Source organism: Adiantum capillus-veneris, chromosome 5, assembly GCF_014529385.1.
Source record: "Adiantum capillus-veneris isolate H3 chromosome 5, ASM1452938v2, whole genome shotgun sequence".
NCBI classification, from domain to species: Eukaryota; Viridiplantae; Streptophyta; class Polypodiopsida; order Polypodiales; family Pteridaceae; genus Adiantum; species Adiantum capillus-veneris.
Genome location: NC_140935.1, coordinates 39,973,387 through 39,991,612, shown reverse-complemented (window position 1 = coordinate 39,991,612; position 18,226 = coordinate 39,973,387). Strand labels below are relative to the sequence as shown.

Here is an 18,226-nt window from a genome sequence, read left to right as displayed (position 1 = left end):
TATTCAGATGAAGTATGAATCTATCTGAGAGAGAAGCACTCAGCATGAACATTCCCAATAGACTGCCTTGGGATTGAATGTCTGCTTTTCTGGTGCCTAAAGCTGGTTGCAGCACACAATGAAGATGAATTGCTAGGGCGAGAGCCAGTGGGTAGAGGAGCGACATCGAGGGCTCTTGTGGCAGTTGGATAAGGGGTGGCTTGGGCTCACAATGCAGGGGCTTTGAGCTGTTTGGGGCTACACGCATCCAATGGGGGCAATTGGGACATGATGGGTGAACAAAAGTCCCGTGGCACAAGTTGAGCCTATACCATCCCAAATGGAGAGAGATGGTCACAGGGCAGCGACTATATTGGGTAAGGTAACAAAGATCTGATGTGCTCCCTCCAAGATGTGTGGACAATGATAGTGTCGCTTGGATTTGGAGTACGAGGCCTAGAGGCAGTGGGCAAAAGAGGGGGTAGCTGAAATAGTAGGCAACATGATGGTAGCCAGTTACATCACTGTCTGAGTGTAACACAAGTTGAGGGATTTTGTGCATACAATCCGGTAGGGGGTGAAAGAAGGCATGGTAGAGTTGTGTCGAGAGCAAGGAAGGCAAAGCCAACATGGTGCTCTAAGAGCATGCAAAAGTAATGGCTCGTGATGGTGCTTCAAGAGCATGTTGCAGCTGATTGAGAGTAGGAGGCACAACTTGTAGAGGAGGCTTGGGCACAGAGGCACTGGAATGAATATGTAGAAGAGGGCTTGGATGAGAGGTGGAACATAATTAGGTCTATCATTAGCACAATGCTCTTTTGATTTGTGTGGTACTAGCCACGTTGCGTAGGCGACAAAATGCTTTTCGGCACGTAGAAGCTTGCGACAATAGGTTGAAAGCTTTAAACCTCGGTCCATAGTTGGTCGGAAGGAGACACTGAGCGTGGTGGAGGTGATGCCAGAGCGCTCAAAACCACTACACTCGCCAGTCTAATTTGGACAGGCCTGACACGCGTCATTTCCTTGGCAGTAGCTACGTTTTCAAAAGAAGACTATTGCTAATGATTGAGATATGTAAAGTTTGCAATTTATAAGATGGTTATAAGTAACGTGCTTCACTAGGTTCCACTAGGGCTTTCAAACCAAGAATTCATCACTACAATAAACCCTACACTGTCTATGACGTATAATATAAAGTTACTTTTGTGTCTCTTAAAGTGTAATCTTTATCTCGCATGCTTTGTATTTGTGTTAACTCCTATTTTTGTATCTGACAGAAAGGACATATATTCACAATAGTGGATATTTTTGACTCCACAATCATGATTCTAGCTCGACAACACTGCAAGGTCCGCTATTAGTATCCAATTCCCCATGCCTATGCTTTTGCTTGGCCCAACACATAAACTCTATGAGGCAGGGCACGACTTTCGTTTCTTATAATTTTTGGAGAGATCACATTTCCAAATCTCCACCATACTTTTGTAAGGCACTTCTACATGACACATGCATTGTATGTTTAGCAATTTAGAAAATTGACTACGAATAATAAATACACATGCAATTCTTTTTAAAAGTTCGTTAATGTCATGAAATTGGACCATTTTATAGACAACTATAGAGACAATCAATCATCATATACGTAGTTATTTTAAAAAAATTCATCCATGCACTTTGTGCTTTGTTTACTTCAGTGCTAGATGCTTGATGTCAATCTGCGTATGTCTTATTAGGTTCTATAGCAACGCCCACAAAGGAAGACTAGTTTTGCTTGGCTGTATAGCAGGGATTTGTGTAACTATAATCCCATACGTAGTAACTGTGGAACATAGACAGTATAAAAAGGAGGCGAATGAAACAGGGGTTGATTAAAAGGGTCGGTTGGCTAAGTATGCCACGCGCGCCCTCGATGGCGCACGCCGTATGGAAATCTAGACATATGGCCGACACAATTTTTGGAATCCATAGAGGGTTGGCTCGCTCGGCCGACCCTACTTCAATCACTGCGAAGTACAAGGGATTGCAGGCGCTTAGTCAGATGCAGAACCCCTGGTGTGAGATTGCATGCTCGTGCTCTATTTGTCGAGGCCCTATTTACCATTTCAGCGTGATATCTTAGGTATTTATGTGCGTCGATCAGCAAACTGAACAAGTTGTATTATGATGTGTAATGAGTGCAGAACACTAAAAGACAATCCTCCTTGCAATACATTGTTCATTGTTTGTTGGAAATCCCGGGAAAAGCACCGGTGAAGTCTGGGTAAGGGGCGTTTTTAGTGGGTAAGCATGCTTATGGAATTCAATGGTGTTATCAGGATGGTGGTGCACCTGGTGTGCCAGCAAGTGGTACGAACGGTTAGGCGTGGCAGGGTCAGGTCATTAGGGTCATTAGGGAGGAGCAGATGTGGAATCAGGGCCAACAAGAAGCAGATTGATAAGAAAGGGATGTATTGATTATCTGAAGAGTCTTTTTGTTCTCATGGCATTTCCAGCCGTGGCTGGTGCATCAATATCATTTTCCTGCCATAGTGGTGGAGGAGGCATTATCTAGCATGCTTATTGTTGAGGAATGTCATCTATACATAAGATTCATGCAGAGGAGTTTGCTAGACAGACAAGTGGAAAAGAGGGGGATGGAGATAGATGCATTGGCATCCAAGCATCAAATCATGAAGCATGGCGATTTTGTTTAAAGGCAAAAAGTCTATGATGGATATGCATTGCAGTTTCAATGTGCTGCACAATATGGTCCTGGCAGTGAATGCATATCATCAAGAAACTTTCATTTGTGCTGCACTTTTGTCATTGACATACAAGTTGCAGTGTATCCAAACCATTTTTGCATTGGCTGCCTATGCAAGGTTTCAGCTTTGAAGAAAGAAATTTCCAAGTGAATTTGTTGGGCACTTGCAAGCATTGATTGTTTGCATTAATAGTGTTTTTGGGGGGTGTATGAGCAACTTGCTTGATGTAGGTTGCACTGATTGGCGGCCCGCATCCGAGACCCTCAAGCTCACTCAATGCATAGGGTTCTAGTTTCACATGCTGACTAGTTTTTGGCTTCAGTTTGACAGGGTTGAGGTTTTTGGCTTCACTTTGACAGGGTGCGCCTACGTGGTTGCTTGACTTCCCGCTCCAGAAGCTCTCACTTTTTGTTTTGGTTCTTCACTATTTGTCTCAGGGACTTCTCAAGGGTGTCACAAACAGTGGGCGAAGCCAGAGAGTATACAGCTGGTGTAGTTTAGGTTGCCTTGTTCCAAGTCGGGTGAATGTGTGAATTTCTGTTGCAGAAGTCTGTTTGAGTTTTTAAGTACTAATTCTGCTTGCCTGATGAACTTTCTAAGTTTGTGTAGTGTGACCTGCCTGTGTCATTTTGAGGAAGTGCCGACTGTCGGGAGCTCAGTGTTGTTGCATGTGCTCCAACCAACCTGTGAAGGAAGGGGAAAAGGACCGGCCTCTAAACTGTTTTATCAGTCCCACCTTGCTTGTACTCATGACTTTCTTTGCCTATGGCATCATTCATAAGTCAAGATCGTCGCCAGTGCATTCATAGCTTGACCCAGTGCTTTATATTTCAAGATATTCTAATTATATGCTGGGAGTGATTAATGTAGAGTTCCGACTGCGTCTGTATCTCTCGGTGCGTGTGAGAAGCTCTAATGCTGAAAGTGTGCTGCCTGATTTGTATGCCACTCCTCAACCTGGCATTGTAAGTGCTGGAGACTCTGTATTCTTGGCAGTAGGTGGGGCTCTTTTGATCTTTTAGTGACTGGGCTTTGGTTGATTGTTGTCGGGGAAAGAAGTTAGAGCAGTAATCAGTGAACCGTTCTTTAAGTTGTTTAATCTGCAAGCGAAAGATGCTTCAGTCAAGCGCCATGATCCAAGATCTGACTACTGTATTGCTGGTATTCCAAGTATGTTCAGTGTTAAGAGTTCATTGATCATACATACATACATAACATGAATGAATAATGGTTTGCTATTTATTTGAGCATCTTATGTGCAAGACAGACGAGGGATGAGCCGGGAGTGCTGATAGTGCAATGCATATTATTGTATAATAATCCCATGAACCCAACAAAGTGTGCCATGAGCTCCTTGGTAGTGAGAGATGGAGGAGATTCTTGTGCTGCTGCATATTATGATGCTCTTCATCTATAATTCAAGGCTACAATATAGTTGATGGCAGCATGTGAAGGATGCTAAGGGTCTTCTCCCCTTGGTGGCTTGCCTCCATGCGACAGTTGGTCAGTGGCAGCGGGTAGAGGATGGAAAGGGGCTTGGCTTCCCCGGATTAGCCTGCATGTTAGCTGTGTCAGAACAGGAACAAGAGATGCAAGAGAACCAATAAGCTATCTGTACTCTGTAGCACTTATCAAAGGAGTATCATCATCCTTGTGTAACTTGGAATGTGGATCCCTTACATGGATTAGGAAAGCAATTTTCCATACTCCCAACAATTTTCAAACATACTTTTGGCAATTGTACTCTTGTAGGAATTATCAAACATACTTTCGAGTGATGAAAATGCCATTAGTAAATTGCACTACTACTACTATTTCCAAACTAAGACTAAACCAAGATATATCATAGTAAGGTACATATGAGTTAAGACTGTTTATCCAATTGACAAGATTCTCTCGCGAAGCCACTCGCAAAGTCACTCCCAAAGTTGGTTTGCATGGCTCCCTATGCCTCGTGCCAATGGGATTGACTAGAGAAGTTAATGATATTATTCAAAGATGGACATGCCAAAATTGCAGATATGAACATTTCTGCTATAAAAGTTCAAATCATAGTAGCCATCATTTTGATAGTGCTACTTATGTACAAGTTTGGGCATGACTTGGTCACCTAGTTCAATTGAAATTTATAAGAGGGCTACCTTTCTTTTGCAAAAAGCTCCAAAGTCTACTTATTGAGATTTATTTGGGATTGCACTAAAAAAGTAGGATAGGTATGCCACAAGATAGAGTGGCCTTGTAATTATAAAAGCCATAGAGACCCTATCCATGCAATGGTTTTGAAATAAATCTTGATAATATAGTAAATATGATTTCAAAAAAGACACATACTTCTTATGTGCGAACAATGAGGCTCTCTCTCTTGGACAGCCTACTATGCTCTCGGATGGGTGGAGAACCTATCCAATAGAATAAACTCTATCCATGCAAATTTTAAATCTTACTGGATATGATAGTGAAAAAAACTTCAAAGAAGGCTCATATCTCTTATATGCGAACAACAAAGCTGCCTTTCTTGAGTAACGAACAACAAAGCTGCCTTTCTTGGATAGCTTACTATGCTCGAGGATGAACGAAGACCTACCAAATGCTCTTTAAGGAGCAAGATTAGCTCAAGGCTTTTCAATCAATTGACAAGCCACTGTAGACTAAACGCACGTAGGCAAATGGGACTAGTGCCAAAAGACTTCCCGAGAAACAAAATTTGATACTAAAGGTGAGGATGAGGAAATGGAGACCACTCCTTAGTGATGAAGATGACAAAAAGATCACCCATCCTTAAGGAGGCTTGGAGGACACAATGCCGTGACTAAGACATGGAAGAAGCTTGAGAAAGCATGCTAAGAAGAAGAAAAGAGGAGGAGAAAGCAAAAGGAGTGGCTTCCAAAAACACCACTAGCATAGCCAAGAGCACAAGATGTTCTTGACATTGTAACTACTAGAGAAGCTTTACTCATTGAGCGAAAACAAGTCTTATGGAATGAAAAAGAAGGAAGAAAATGGCTCCATCACGTGCAAGTGGCACGTCATTACATGCAACGAGAAAAGGAGCAAAAAGAAGAGAAGCACAACTAGGATGAAGGTGTTAAGATTGCAAAGGGAACAAGCTTTGAGAGAGGAGGTAGCAAGACTACAAAGAGAGAGAGAAGAGAGGGAGGGTTGAAAGAAAAGGAGAAAGACAGTGATTTAAGATTCACCCTCTATGCCTCCTCCTACCACTCAATAAGAACATCAAGAGTAGCAGACGAAGCAATAACATGTCTTACCGGCTTTCACGAAGTAATACATTGCTCTTTTGTTAATGAAACAAAGACAAGGTAGTAGCAACAAGGAGCTAGAGAAGTCTGAAGAACCCCCTCAAGATCAAGACAACACACATGAAGACCATGTTAAATTTAGGGAGGATAATTAAGAGTTCCACTCAGAATGGTTAAGAAAAGAATGCTTCTATTAACTCAAAAAATACGTAGCTCTATATTGGAATAGGAGTGGGTGAACATCATGAAGAGTGCCGTAGCGCGGAATGCATGCGGTTCGGTGCGCGTGTGGGAAGCGGAGAAGGAGAGAGTAGACTGCTGTGTGGGTGGAGTAGGGCTCAGAACGAGCTACTCCTTATTGTTGTATATATGTACAAACAATAAGGTGAACAATGGGCGGACTCCCATAGCTTGGGTGACCGAGCAAGGCACAAACACCTTTATCCCAACAATCTTCCACTGAAGGGCGAATGTGTTGATAAGTCGGTCCTACTAACTAAACTACTAGTATGTACAAGAAAACAAGCGAGAGACTCTCTTAACCTGCATCTACTTGCTCGCTCAATCGATCTACATGCAGTCATATCGACTCTAGGAATAGGCGAGCATACGTACCTATGCTAGAGCCTGTATGCAAATCCCGCACACTACTTTGTATGATCTGCAAAACCCCACTATGAATCAGTGTTAATCATTGTACGACTGACAATCCTTGCTGCAAATGCTCCTACTACAGCTGATAGGTCGGACCTTGAAACTAGTAGGTTGTATATGAGACGTCCGAACGCTGACGAAATCTGCGCACACTTGGCTGTCCTAGCCTTCCCTTGTGCTATCTGCATGTATTGCATCATCAAGACTATCTATTGCGTATGGATGTGAACATCGACACTCGGATGGCTATGTCCCTCTCACCCATAGACGGAACCATGCGTCCTGGCACACCTCATTAGCCTCTAACATGAGCATATTAAAGAATTCCATGTCTGTCACCTCTGTGTGTGTCTCTTAGGAGTAGACCCGTGCTACCTCTGCCTGCACAGACTCTGACAACACCTGCTGTGTCTCACTAGAGCCCTGTCTCTATCAATATAGAGTCTACTGGCACGTCTTGCATAGTTAAATGCTCTGTCTTGTGAGCATGGTGGAGCTCACCCGCGAAGGAGACACATCTCGTCTCTTGCTCAAAGTATGCCAAAAACAAAACCGAGACTATGCCATCTCGAACCTCAGATACATGCATAGGATATACCAAGCCACTGCGGAATCCCTTGGCAACCACTAATAAACCGCAATGTATCTGAAAAGACTGCTCTCTAAGCAGTATCATACACCCAAATCTGTTAACTCTCTCACTGAGATCAAACTTTGTCTCAGCTGAGGAACATAGCGCACATGTCGGAGCATACATGATGTATCACTTGGCAATGATAAGCAAACATCTCTTGCACCTGCAATGTCAAATGCTGAACCATCGGCAAAGTGCACACAACCAAAGCTCCCACTAGAGAAGGTGCTAAACCAGTCACAATGCAGTTTGAAGTGAAAAATTGCATCCTCATCTAGCAACCAAAGGGAAGGTGTGTCACCTCTAGAAGACATGTAAGGAGGAGGAATGCTAAAGGAAAACGTGACCACCATCACCGGCATATGAAGCCTCCGCTCTAGCATGTGTCAAAACCTCATCTGCACCACACATAGATCTCCGCTGCTGCCTCATACGTCTTGAAACAGCGACGCCTAATGTGGCCATAATGCCAACAACGCATATATCGAAAACCATGAGACCACCGTTTCTTACGAATCATCACTGTCGACTCTAAAATGTCACACATATCTGCAACCATAACTTAATGTCAAGAAACTTTGGCGAGAAAACCTAGGAGAAAACTGGCAAGAGTCTCCCCTGTACACTGAGTAGAAAACTGAAGCAAAATCTCAATCATAGCCCATGCCAAATTGGCAACTAACTGGGAGATAACTCGACCACTACACAATCATAGGGAAACCATGATCAAACGCATCAAAATCGATTCTCACATATGCATAAAATCAACTTCACAATCTGTTATCAACAAGTATACAATCTGGGACAAACATCTCAACCGAGCGTAAAGCGCATAACCATATATGCAAGTAGTGAGCAAACTAGCTTAAAACGCATCTTACAAGAGAAACTCCCTGCATAAATATGCAAAAAACCTGTGAAATATGTGATTGGCAAAGTTTGTAGCCACACAAGCATATATGACACATACATAGCAAAAAACGCATAAAATCGTGTTGAAACTACACTCTAAGATGACCCACACAGTCATACATGCGGACAATACCTGTGCCGCATAATCGGCCGTGCAAATGATGTACAACCTGTGAGAAATCCACCTGGAAACTGGCACACTACCTCATTGGTCGAAAAAACACGTTGACCGAAAATGAAGCGCAAAGCAGGATCAACCAGCTGCATGTGGTCGAAATCGCTGACCAAGAGCTACGCTTGTGGAGAAAACTACTCCGGAATGGTCTGACGGAGCCGCTATGCACCGGTGTGTGCCGTCGAATGGAAAACATGGGGAACCGTCGAAGCCGAGATACTGAGGATGCCGGGGAGAACTGTCACAAACTGGTGACGTAGCTGCCCAGTACACACACACATTCTCTTCTAGCATGGGTTGCAGGCTGGCCAGCACCAAAAAACTACGCGAAATGCTGACGTGGAAATGTCGTACGGTTGCTGACGTGGCAGCCCGCAAATCGCGGCGGATTTTACGACAGCCAGTGTTCTGCTTTTGGGCATTGCTTTTTCTACGCAGTGTAGCATGGGAGAGAGAGAGAGAAGCTTTTGCTTTATTTTTCTATTTACTTAAGAGAGCTTGTGTGAGAGAGAGAGAGAGAGAACAAGCTTTTTGATTTTCAGCTTTTGGGGCTCTGCTTTTAGCATCCCTTTGTAAATCTTTAATATGTGGGCAGGGCCTCACAACTTAAAGCATCTGGACGCAGAGTCTGAGTGTGAGCGCCTGCTTGCACTCTTGTACTTTGAACACAGATTAATATAAAAAGAAATACCGAAATGGGCTCCAGTCTTTGGGGCCAATATCTCTAGGCACGGAACTCCGCGGGGCCAGTGTCGAGTAAATTGTGAACTGTTTTGAAGTGATTATTTGTGGTGTCGCGGTAGATTCTCGACTTGGAGTGTCCAAGTCTGGTACAGTGATATCAGAGCGCGACTGATTTCTCTCCTACGGGAAATCCGATCCTTTTTACGCGACACCTATGGCTTCAGGCAAAGATCAGTTGACTCCCTCTGCATCCGGAGATGCGGGAAGGGATCACAACGAAGATTCACGCGAGTACAGCCCACCTCGGCCTACTCAGACGGAGCATCAAGAGATGGAGAGATGATGCTTAATTTTGCGAAGGACCCGAAATTTGCAAAATATATGAGCCAGACTTCTTTCGATGAGGTGCACACGCAGTGGCGGAAGACCACAAAACCACCCCGCAAACCCGCTCTCAAGAAACCTTCCCAGGAAGTATACAGAGCAAGAATTAGAAGAGGTGGTTGATGCACGAAATTCTCAGCTTTTTGACGCGCAGAACAAAGCTAAAAAGCACGACAAAAAGCACAAGAAAGGCACTGATTTCTCGGGTTATTTGGGTCGTCAGTCTACATTTGAAAAGGCAAGAAAGCAGAAGAAGCATGTTCAATTTGAAGGAGTACCCAATTCTTCTTCTTCTTCTTTTGACAGTTCTTCTAGCTCATTTGACTCGAGCGAAGAAGATAGAAAAGGCAAAAAGCGAAGCAAAAAGCAACGCTTCGGAAAGAGCAAGAAAAAGGCAAAGAAGTCTAAATCTCGCCCCGTGGTTGACAGTTCTATAGAGGACTTGTGTAGTTCTGACTCTGATGACAGCAGTTTTTATGCAAAGAAGAATTTTTACAAAGCCAACGAGTATGACTTTTTGGAAGACAAAAGCAAGAAAGTCCGAGAGTTTAAGGAAGGTGGACAGTCAATTAAATTTGACACGTTTTTTGGTTATAGAGATGCTTCGAAGGCTTTGTCTTTTGTACAATAGTTTGACATCGCTTTCGCTGGAGGGCATTACTCAGAGCACTCTAAGATTCGGAGAGCTGCCTCTTACTTTAAGGGAAATGCTTGAACTTGGTGGTCCACGCTTCTATTAAACAAGATAGCGCCAGTTAAATGGCTGAAATTCAAAAGGCTTTTTATTTCTTCTTGGCTGACTCAAGAGTATGAACGCGACATACGAACTGCTTGGAACCATCTTCGGATGACCAAGAAGGATACAGTGGACGTTTATTGCGAGAGATTCTGGAGCTCTTTTCTACCCGCCTCTTCATGTAAGAAGATCTCGTTCAAGGAACAGATTGAGCGGTTTACCTTGGGTCTTCCTACAGAGATCCGCGATCACTGCTTGGAACAAAAATCAGCTTCCATTCAGGAGTTGATGAGTCATGAGAAATGGGGTTTTGCCATTCACTCAGGCAGTTTGACCTACCCCACCGATGAGATCATGACGCAAAGAGCCGAACAGACTTCGACAAATGAAAGTAGAAAGAGGAAGAGCAAACCAGAAAAGAAAGATGCACAACTCAAACTCACTCCTCAGGAGAGAGGTCGCTACATCAAGGAAGGGAAGTGCTTTGGATGCGGGGAAATTGGACATATCTCCGCAAAGTGCCCTAAAAAGGCACAGAAAGAACAAAACGACAAGGACGATGATAGGCCTAAGAGTTCGAGAGCAGCTGAGAAACGTGGAAGAAAAGGCAAGATGAAAACATGACTGGTTCCAAATTACGTGGGTACCGATCCCAGCACGATGGACGAGAGTACAGAACTTTGCCGAGCTTGGGGCGAAGTGAAAGACTAAGAAGCCTTGATCTTTTTTGATGGAGAGGCCAAGGCAAAATTCATTTCATCGAAATCGGCGGCGCGGCTCGAGATCACTCGCGATCGGATGGGACCACTCACAGAGGCAGTTCTAGCGGCACCCGACAAGGACGTAGCCATTACACTTGTCATTGGTAAACTTCGGTTGCATTGTCAAGGGTATTTGGGACATGAGGACTTTTACAAATGCCTTTGGAAGGTTGTGATGTTCTCTTGGGAATTCCCTGGTACCACAAGAACAACGCCGTGGTCGACTATCAGGCGAGGAAAGCGACATTGACCACAGAGAAGGGCAGAACCATTGAGGGCGAGTTTGTCCCTATTGTATCGGCTTCGACCATTTCAAATTAATGAAATCCAGTCTGTTTGTTTACTCAATCTTTATGAAAGAGTTGAGTGATGAGGAGAGGACAAATATGTTTGGACTTGATAAAGAACGCCAAGATTTTCTTCACTCTCATGCCGATTGCTTCTCAGAGGGCCTGCCAGGCGAGTTACCACCTGCTCGTCCTGAAGATCATACTATTGATCTGATACTTGGAAGCACACCACCAAACGGGCCACCTTACCGTGTGAGCCGAGCACAGAGCGAAGAGATTATGAACCAAGTGAAAGACCTCTTGGAAAAGGGTCTTGTCCAGCCTAGTACTTCACCGTATTGCTCTCCAGTGTTGTTGGTTTTGAAGAAAGGTGGATCTTGGAGAATGTGCATCGATTATAGAGCTCTCAACAAAATCACCATCAAGAACAGATTTCCGATTCCTAGAATCGATGATATACTTGACCGACTTCAGGGATCCTCGTGCTGGATCGACTTGAAAAGTGGATATCATCATATCCGAATCGCGCCGGGAGATGTCTACAAGACAGCCTTTCGGACGACTTTTGGGTTATTTGAGTTTTTGGTGATGCCTTTTGGCTTAACCAATGCTCCTGCGACATTTAACCGGATGACGGACAGGATTTTTCGAGAGTACAGACTATTCGTTGGCACTTTCTTTGACGACATCATTGTTTTCTCCAAGGATGAGGCAGAACATAGAGATCATGTAACACACTGCTGACGTGTCAAAGCCTAAAGAATGGAGCCAACTTACACATGTGGCCGAGGAGAAGAAGTAACAGAAGAAGTACTACCAACTTATGGGGACCCCGCTCGATGGGGCAATACCGAAAGGGGCGCCAAGGTTTGGGGCCAATACTCTTTGGGGTGGAATTCTGCCACTCCGTGTCGCGTGTCGTCTCTCTCTCTCTCTCTCTCTCTCTTAATTCAATTGTTATTGAAGTGCTAAAAGTCTGTTCAGTCTGTTCTTTTCTATTGACACAAGTGCCCGCCTTGTGACAGTGGTATCAGAGCATCAGGCGTGTGCTTTTCTGAAAGCATACCGGTCCTACAAAAGAGCAGACAGAGCTATTGGAATTTTACTGGACTTATTAGCCACTGCCATGCGCTCCCGTCTTCACCGCTCATGTCTTATAGGGCATAAGCCAATTAAGATCACTTGCAAGAGAAGGATCTAGATTTGTTTTAAGTCATTGTTTTTCTCAGAAGCAGTGCCATGCAGATGTTGATGTCTACAGCTACCAAGCAGCATACTCCAAGTACTTGGCAAGCTTTCAAGAAAAAAATTGTCCGAAGTTATATGGTTTCTGCCATCTTCCTTTGGAGTGCAACTTCTGGCAGAGTGGGGTATTCTGAAATGCTTGCCATGGAAACCCTAGCAGATTATAACTTGAAATTTCTCGACATCTCTTAGTAGATATCTCTTCACGAGCAAATGACCTTGGAGGTCCGGTGTGATTGCTATCTCTTGGGACTACCATCGCCGCCAAAGAAACACTGTCTGTCCAAGAGCTGATGGACCATGCTGTGCTCGGCTACGACCTCATGGAAGGAACCTAACCCTAATTTTTGGTGCATGTTTGTAGATGGAAAGTCAGGCGACTTTTCGAGCTCGACTGATGTCGAGATTGCTTTTTAAGTTTGAGTTCTGCTTGATCTTGTTTGGTGATCCTGTTTGGAATTTGTTTGAAATGGATGGTATCTGTGAACGTGTTTTGGTGCCGACTTGAATTGTTTGACTCTGGTTTGATACTGGTTTCAATGATTGGTGATTTTACTCCCGGGTGGAGAAGTGAGAAATACTGTTTTGGTATTGTTTGAACCTTGGAACGACGCAGGCCGATGCCTGGGGAGCGTTTTGTTGTATGTTTGAAAACCTCAGAACGGCGCAGGCCAATGCCTGGGGAGCGTTCCGTTGTATGCTAGAAAACCTCCGAACGACGCAGGCCGATGCCTGGGGAGCGTTTTGTTGTATGCTTGAACCTCCAAGCGACGCAGACTGCAGTCAGGGGAGCGTTTGGTTGTACAGTCCTCTGAGCTCATGGCCCGGACCTTTTTAGGTTATTTGTGGGGGGAGTGACGAGGTAGTCGTTGAGTAGCTTCATACCGCAGACTGTTTGTCTCGGGGAGTGCTCAACGACGCTGTTTGTTGTGTCTTGTAACATGCATATGTAAGCATTTTTGTTGCATTGTGATGTGCCAATTACTGAATATTCCTAATTGGATGAGATTGCTTGGGTATGTAATTTTAGTGCATCAAGACACCCGTAGAAGATCAGTACGGTCTGGGTGTGATGGCTAATTTTACTATGCCGGAATATCAAGAGTTCCGATCTGGACGAAAGGAGAAGCTAACTCCTTGATCAAAAGAGCAGAAAAAAGAAGCTAACTCCTTGATCAAAACAGCCGAAAGGAGAAGCTAACTCCTTGATTAATAGAGCAGAAAGGAGAAGCTAACTCCTTGATCAAAACAGCCAAAAGAAGAAGCTAACTCCTTGATCAAAATAGCAGAAAGGAGAAGCTAACTCCTTAATAAAAAGAGCAAATTGATTGTCCCTCGGAATGATCCTCGGAAATTTTTGAGCTAACTTGAGTTGTTTTGCAGATATGCTGTAATCGTGGACGACTACTCTCTTTCAAGAAGGCAAGATGTAACAAACTGCTTACGTGTCAAAGCCTAAAGAATGGATCCAACTTACAGATGTTGTTGGAATTAGGGTTGCAGAGAAACACACACAGCTTGGAGAAGACGAAGGAAGCTCAAGGCACACAATAGAGAGTGTGTTACTTAGTGTGCAATGGAAAGATAGATAGCCCTAGAGTGATGGGCGTATATACAATGCACGGGGGAAAAAACCTCCTAAAGAGGGAAAAAATGCCCCGGCGGTCCTAGTGTGTTCACACACATCACTACCACATGTATATGGTAACAAATCCCCCCTGGAGTGATGCGGTGAACGAGAGTTGGCACATGAGTAAAGGGAAGTGCCATGCCTTGAGGACAGGATCAGTCCACAAAGGGGAGTAAGCCCAAAGATTTGCGGAAAGCTTCAAGCTTCTCACGAGACAATGCCTTTGTGAAAAGATCTGCAAGGTTGTCCTGTGTTGGCACATAAGCCAAGCTGATCTCTCCTGCTGAGAGCCTCTCCCTGACATAGTGGTAATGCACCTCAATGTGCTTTGTGCGAGCATGAAAAACTGGGTTCCTCGCAACTGCCAATGCGCTCTGACTGTCAGTGTAGATAGTGTTGGCAGTGTCTTGTCCAACACCCAAATCAGTCATAAGGCGTCTGAGCCATACACACTCAACCGTAGCTGTGAAGACTGCCCTGTACTCAGCCTCACAACTCGAAGTGGCCACAGTAGGTTGCTTCTTGCTCAACCATGATACACATGAACTGCCAAGCATGAAACAAAAACCACTTGTGGACACTCGCGTGTCAAAACAACCAGCCCAATCTGAGTCCGAAAAAGCATATAAGTCTGGCGAAAATGATCCCCCCTTGGGATAAAACAAGCCAAGATGTAAAGTGCCACTAAGGTAGCGGAAAATCCTCTTGACAGCCTGCCAATGCTTAGACCCTGGGCTATGCATAAATCTGCTGACCTGTGAGACTGCAAACTGAATATCCGGCCTCGTGTTGCATACATAAATGAGGCAGCCAACAGCAGTTTGGTAAAGAGTGACATTAGCAGGATCACCAGCATCATGTAGATTCAACTTCAAACCTGTTTCCATGGGAGTGGCAATAGGTTTGCAATCCTCAAGTCCAAACTTACATAGCAATGTCTCTATGTAACTTTTCTGACACAAGGCAATACCACCATCACACTGCTTAAACTGTATACCCAAATAATGATGCAACAGCCCCAAATCTTTCATCTTGAAAGTAGCATTCAAATCAGCCTTAAATTCAGCAATATGTCTCTCATTTGGTCCAGTGATCAGCAAATCATCAACATAAAGAACCACAATGAGAAGTACATCACCCTCACGCTTTACATACAATGTGCTTTCTGTTGGACTATTACGAAAGCCTTGTTTGACCAAATGAGTGTCAGCTTTCTCATACCAAGCACGAGGAGATTGCTTCAACCCATACAAAGCCTTCTTACATCTGCACACTTTGTCCTCTTGTCCTTTTATGACAAAACCGCGAGGCTGCGTTACATAAACTTCCTCAAATATGTCACCATTCAAGAAAGCAGTAACAATGTCTGATTGATGTACATCCCAACCAAAATGAGCTGCCAATGCACACAGAAAACGCACAGTAGTCATACGACAAGTGGGAGCAAAAGTCTGTTCATAATCTATGCCTTTTTGCTGTGCATAACCCTTTGCAACAAGTCGAGCCTTATGGCGATCGATCTCACCATCCGGCGTGCGTTTCAACTTGTAAACCCACTTCGTACCAATGGCCTTTTTGCCAGGAGGAAAATCACATAAAGTCCATGTGTCATTTTCTATAAGTGCATCATATTCTGATTGCATGGCAGCCATCCAATTTTCTGAATTTTGTGCTTCATCAAAAGTCACAGGCTCCTCAACATCATGTAAGCTAGACACAGCCAAAGCATAACAATCTGATGCATAAGATGCATGGCGAGAGCCTGAACGAGTACGACTAGACAAAGGTGCATCCAATTTACTGTCGTGCACCAGCCATTTTGGCATACCTCTAGCCTGCTCATTTTTAGTCCTTTCCTCATCAAGTACATCATGTACATTTGTATCAGTAATAGGCTGATGTAAAACATTTTCAGAAACCCCCATAGGCTGTACATTTGCCTCATTGGAACTTACATTCGTATTTCCACCACTGAAAAGAGGCAACAAAGTGTCATAAATGTCCTGTGAGCTTACATTACTGTCTCTAGTATATGACAGCAAGGGCTGAACAGAATCTTCCACAAACACTACATCCCGTGAAACCAGAATACGTTTTGTTTGCGGATGATACAACATGTAACCTTTGCTTTCAGCACTATAACCAACAAAAATACATTTGACAGCCTTATCATCCAATTTTTTGCGCTGCACTTGTGGCACCAAAGCATATGCCAAACATCCAAAAACACGCATGTGCTCAATAGAAGGTTTTCTATCATGCCATGCTTCATATGGAGTAATAGACTGCAAAGCTTTCGTAGGACACCTGTTAAGTACATAAGTGGCACACATGATGGCCTCAAGCCAAAAAGAATGCGGCAAAGCTTGACTTTTGACCATACATCGTGCTATTTCCGTCAGTGACCTGTTTTTTCTCTCGGCAACACCATTTTGCTGAGGTGTATAAGGCACTGTACATTGGTGTTTTATCCCACGACTAGCCAGAAATGCATTAAATTCATGAGACATATACTCCCCCCCTCGATCGGAACGGAGGGTGCCCATAGTACATTTCGAGACATTTTCAGCCATAGCTAGAAATTGTTTTAAGCACAAAAAAACTTCGGACTTCGCTTTAAGCGGAAATACCCATGCATGCCTGGAGTAATCATCAATGAAAGTCACGAAGTACAGGTAATTTCCCAAGGACGGAGTTTGCATGGGCCCACAAACATCACTATGCACAAGCTGCAACCTGCATGTGGCCCGAACTGAACTATCCTTTGGAAACTTAGAACGCTGCATCTTACCCAAAATACAGCCTTCACAAACATGTTTGACAGGTGTTTCAAGAGGCGGCAAAGAAGCAACCATATCAGATTTCTGCAAATGCAGCAAACTGGCAAAATTCAGATGACCAAAATGTGCATGCCAAAGTTTTGCATGTGAAATAGCCCTTGAATCTGCAACAGCATTTGCAAAATTTTTTCCACACTTGTCATACAAAGTGAGCTTATACAGCCCACGGCACAAAAGGCCAGATGCAACAATTTCATCACCAAAACTGAGATCATGAACTGTACATCTGTTATCCACAAATTTGACTACAAGTCCAAGTCTAGCAAGTGCGGATACAGACAAGAGATTCTTCTTGATCCCAGGTACATAAAGTGCATCAACAAGTGTGAAGGAACTGCCATTAGCAGCAGTGAGCACAATCTTTCCAACTCCCTGATCTGGATAAGAGGTGTTGTTGGCACAAGTGACTGAATTCCCATGAGGGACAGACTCGAGAGAGGTAAACAATTCACGATGTGAGGTAATGTGCTTTGTAGCACCACTGTCAAAATACCACACATGTGAATCTGCAACAACTGACAAGCATGCATCATGGATAGCAGGATTGTAAGTGCACTCTGTGCTAAAAGCCCATTCTGCATCAACATCAGCAACACAATCTCCTTTCACAGAAGACTCAACAATGGCTGCATTTGTAGTGGAACCAGCATTTGTAGTGGAACCACCCTCTTTCTTCTTAGCCTCTTTGGCCTTCAACTTAGGACACGACTTGATCAAGTGATCATTGGCTTTACAATAATGGCAACGCATCTTCTTTTTGCCCTTATCACCAGAATTTCCAGACGAATTGCTGCCAGCAGAAGCATTAGGAACATAATTTTTGCTACTCGCAGCAGAACGATAAGAAGTGGCTGCATTACTGTTACCACCCTTTCTTTGAGAAGCAATAAAAGCCTGTTCAACTGCACGCTGCCTAGTCCTGTTTTTTCTAGAAAGGGACTCTTGCAACAGCAATGTGCATAATGCATCAAACTTGACAACTTCAGGATTTCCTTGGGTCATCAGTCTCCAAGTACTAGCAAAAGTCTGGTAGGAATCTGGTAAGGCATCAAGAACAGTCTGCACAAGGTAACTGTCTGAAATGACTTCACCTGCAGAAATAAGCTGCTCATTGATATCCTTGACACTAGCAAGGAAAGTGTCCATATCATCTTCCTCATGCATAATCTTCGACTCCAGCTCTTTACGCAGCAAAGCAATTTTAGCCTCATTGCGGCTTGCATAAAGACCTGCTAAAATATCCCAAGCCTGTTTTGTAGATTTTGCTAAACGGATGTGAGGAACAATGGTGCGCTTCACAG

The 18,226-nt window shown here is 43.9% G+C and overlaps 2 protein-coding genes and 1 non-coding gene across 3 annotated transcripts in view; all 3 read left to right on the top strand.

The window, feature by feature from the left end:
- The first annotated feature begins 1,848 nt into the window (after positions 1-1,848).
- On the top strand, positions 1,849-1,975 carry LOC147457179 (U11 spliceosomal RNA). The gene has a single exon (XR_015188291.1). It is a non-coding gene; the product is annotated as a U11 spliceosomal RNA (small nuclear RNA).
- LOC147457177 (uncharacterized) overlaps positions 1,855-18,226 on the top strand; it is a 48,162-nt gene continuing 31,790 nt past the window's right edge. The window contains exon 1 of the mRNA XM_086512145.1: positions 1,855-2,098. The gene's annotated coding sequence lies outside the window, so the exon portion shown is untranslated. The remainder of the gene's footprint in view (positions 2,099-18,226) is intronic.
- LOC147457178 (uncharacterized) lies at positions 2,094-4,461 on the top strand. Its single transcript, XM_086512147.1, has 2 exons — positions 2,094-3,893; positions 3,991-4,461. Exons 1-2 carry the CDS (start codon positions 3,837-3,839, stop codon positions 4,138-4,140), a joined length of 207 nt encoding a protein of 68 aa, XP_086368273.1. The 5' UTR covers positions 2,094-3,836; the 3' UTR covers positions 4,141-4,461.

Bases quoted from the DNA above. Each gene is read 5' to 3' on its own strand.
- LOC147457178 (XM_086512147.1), top strand. From the start codon at position 3,837: ATGCTTCAGTCAAGCGCCATGATCCAAGATCTGACTACTGTATTGCTG. The intron at 3,894-3,990 runs GTATGTTCAGTG...TGTGCAAGACAG, and splicing joins CTGTATTGCTGGTATTCCAA to ACGAGGGATGAGCCGGGAGT.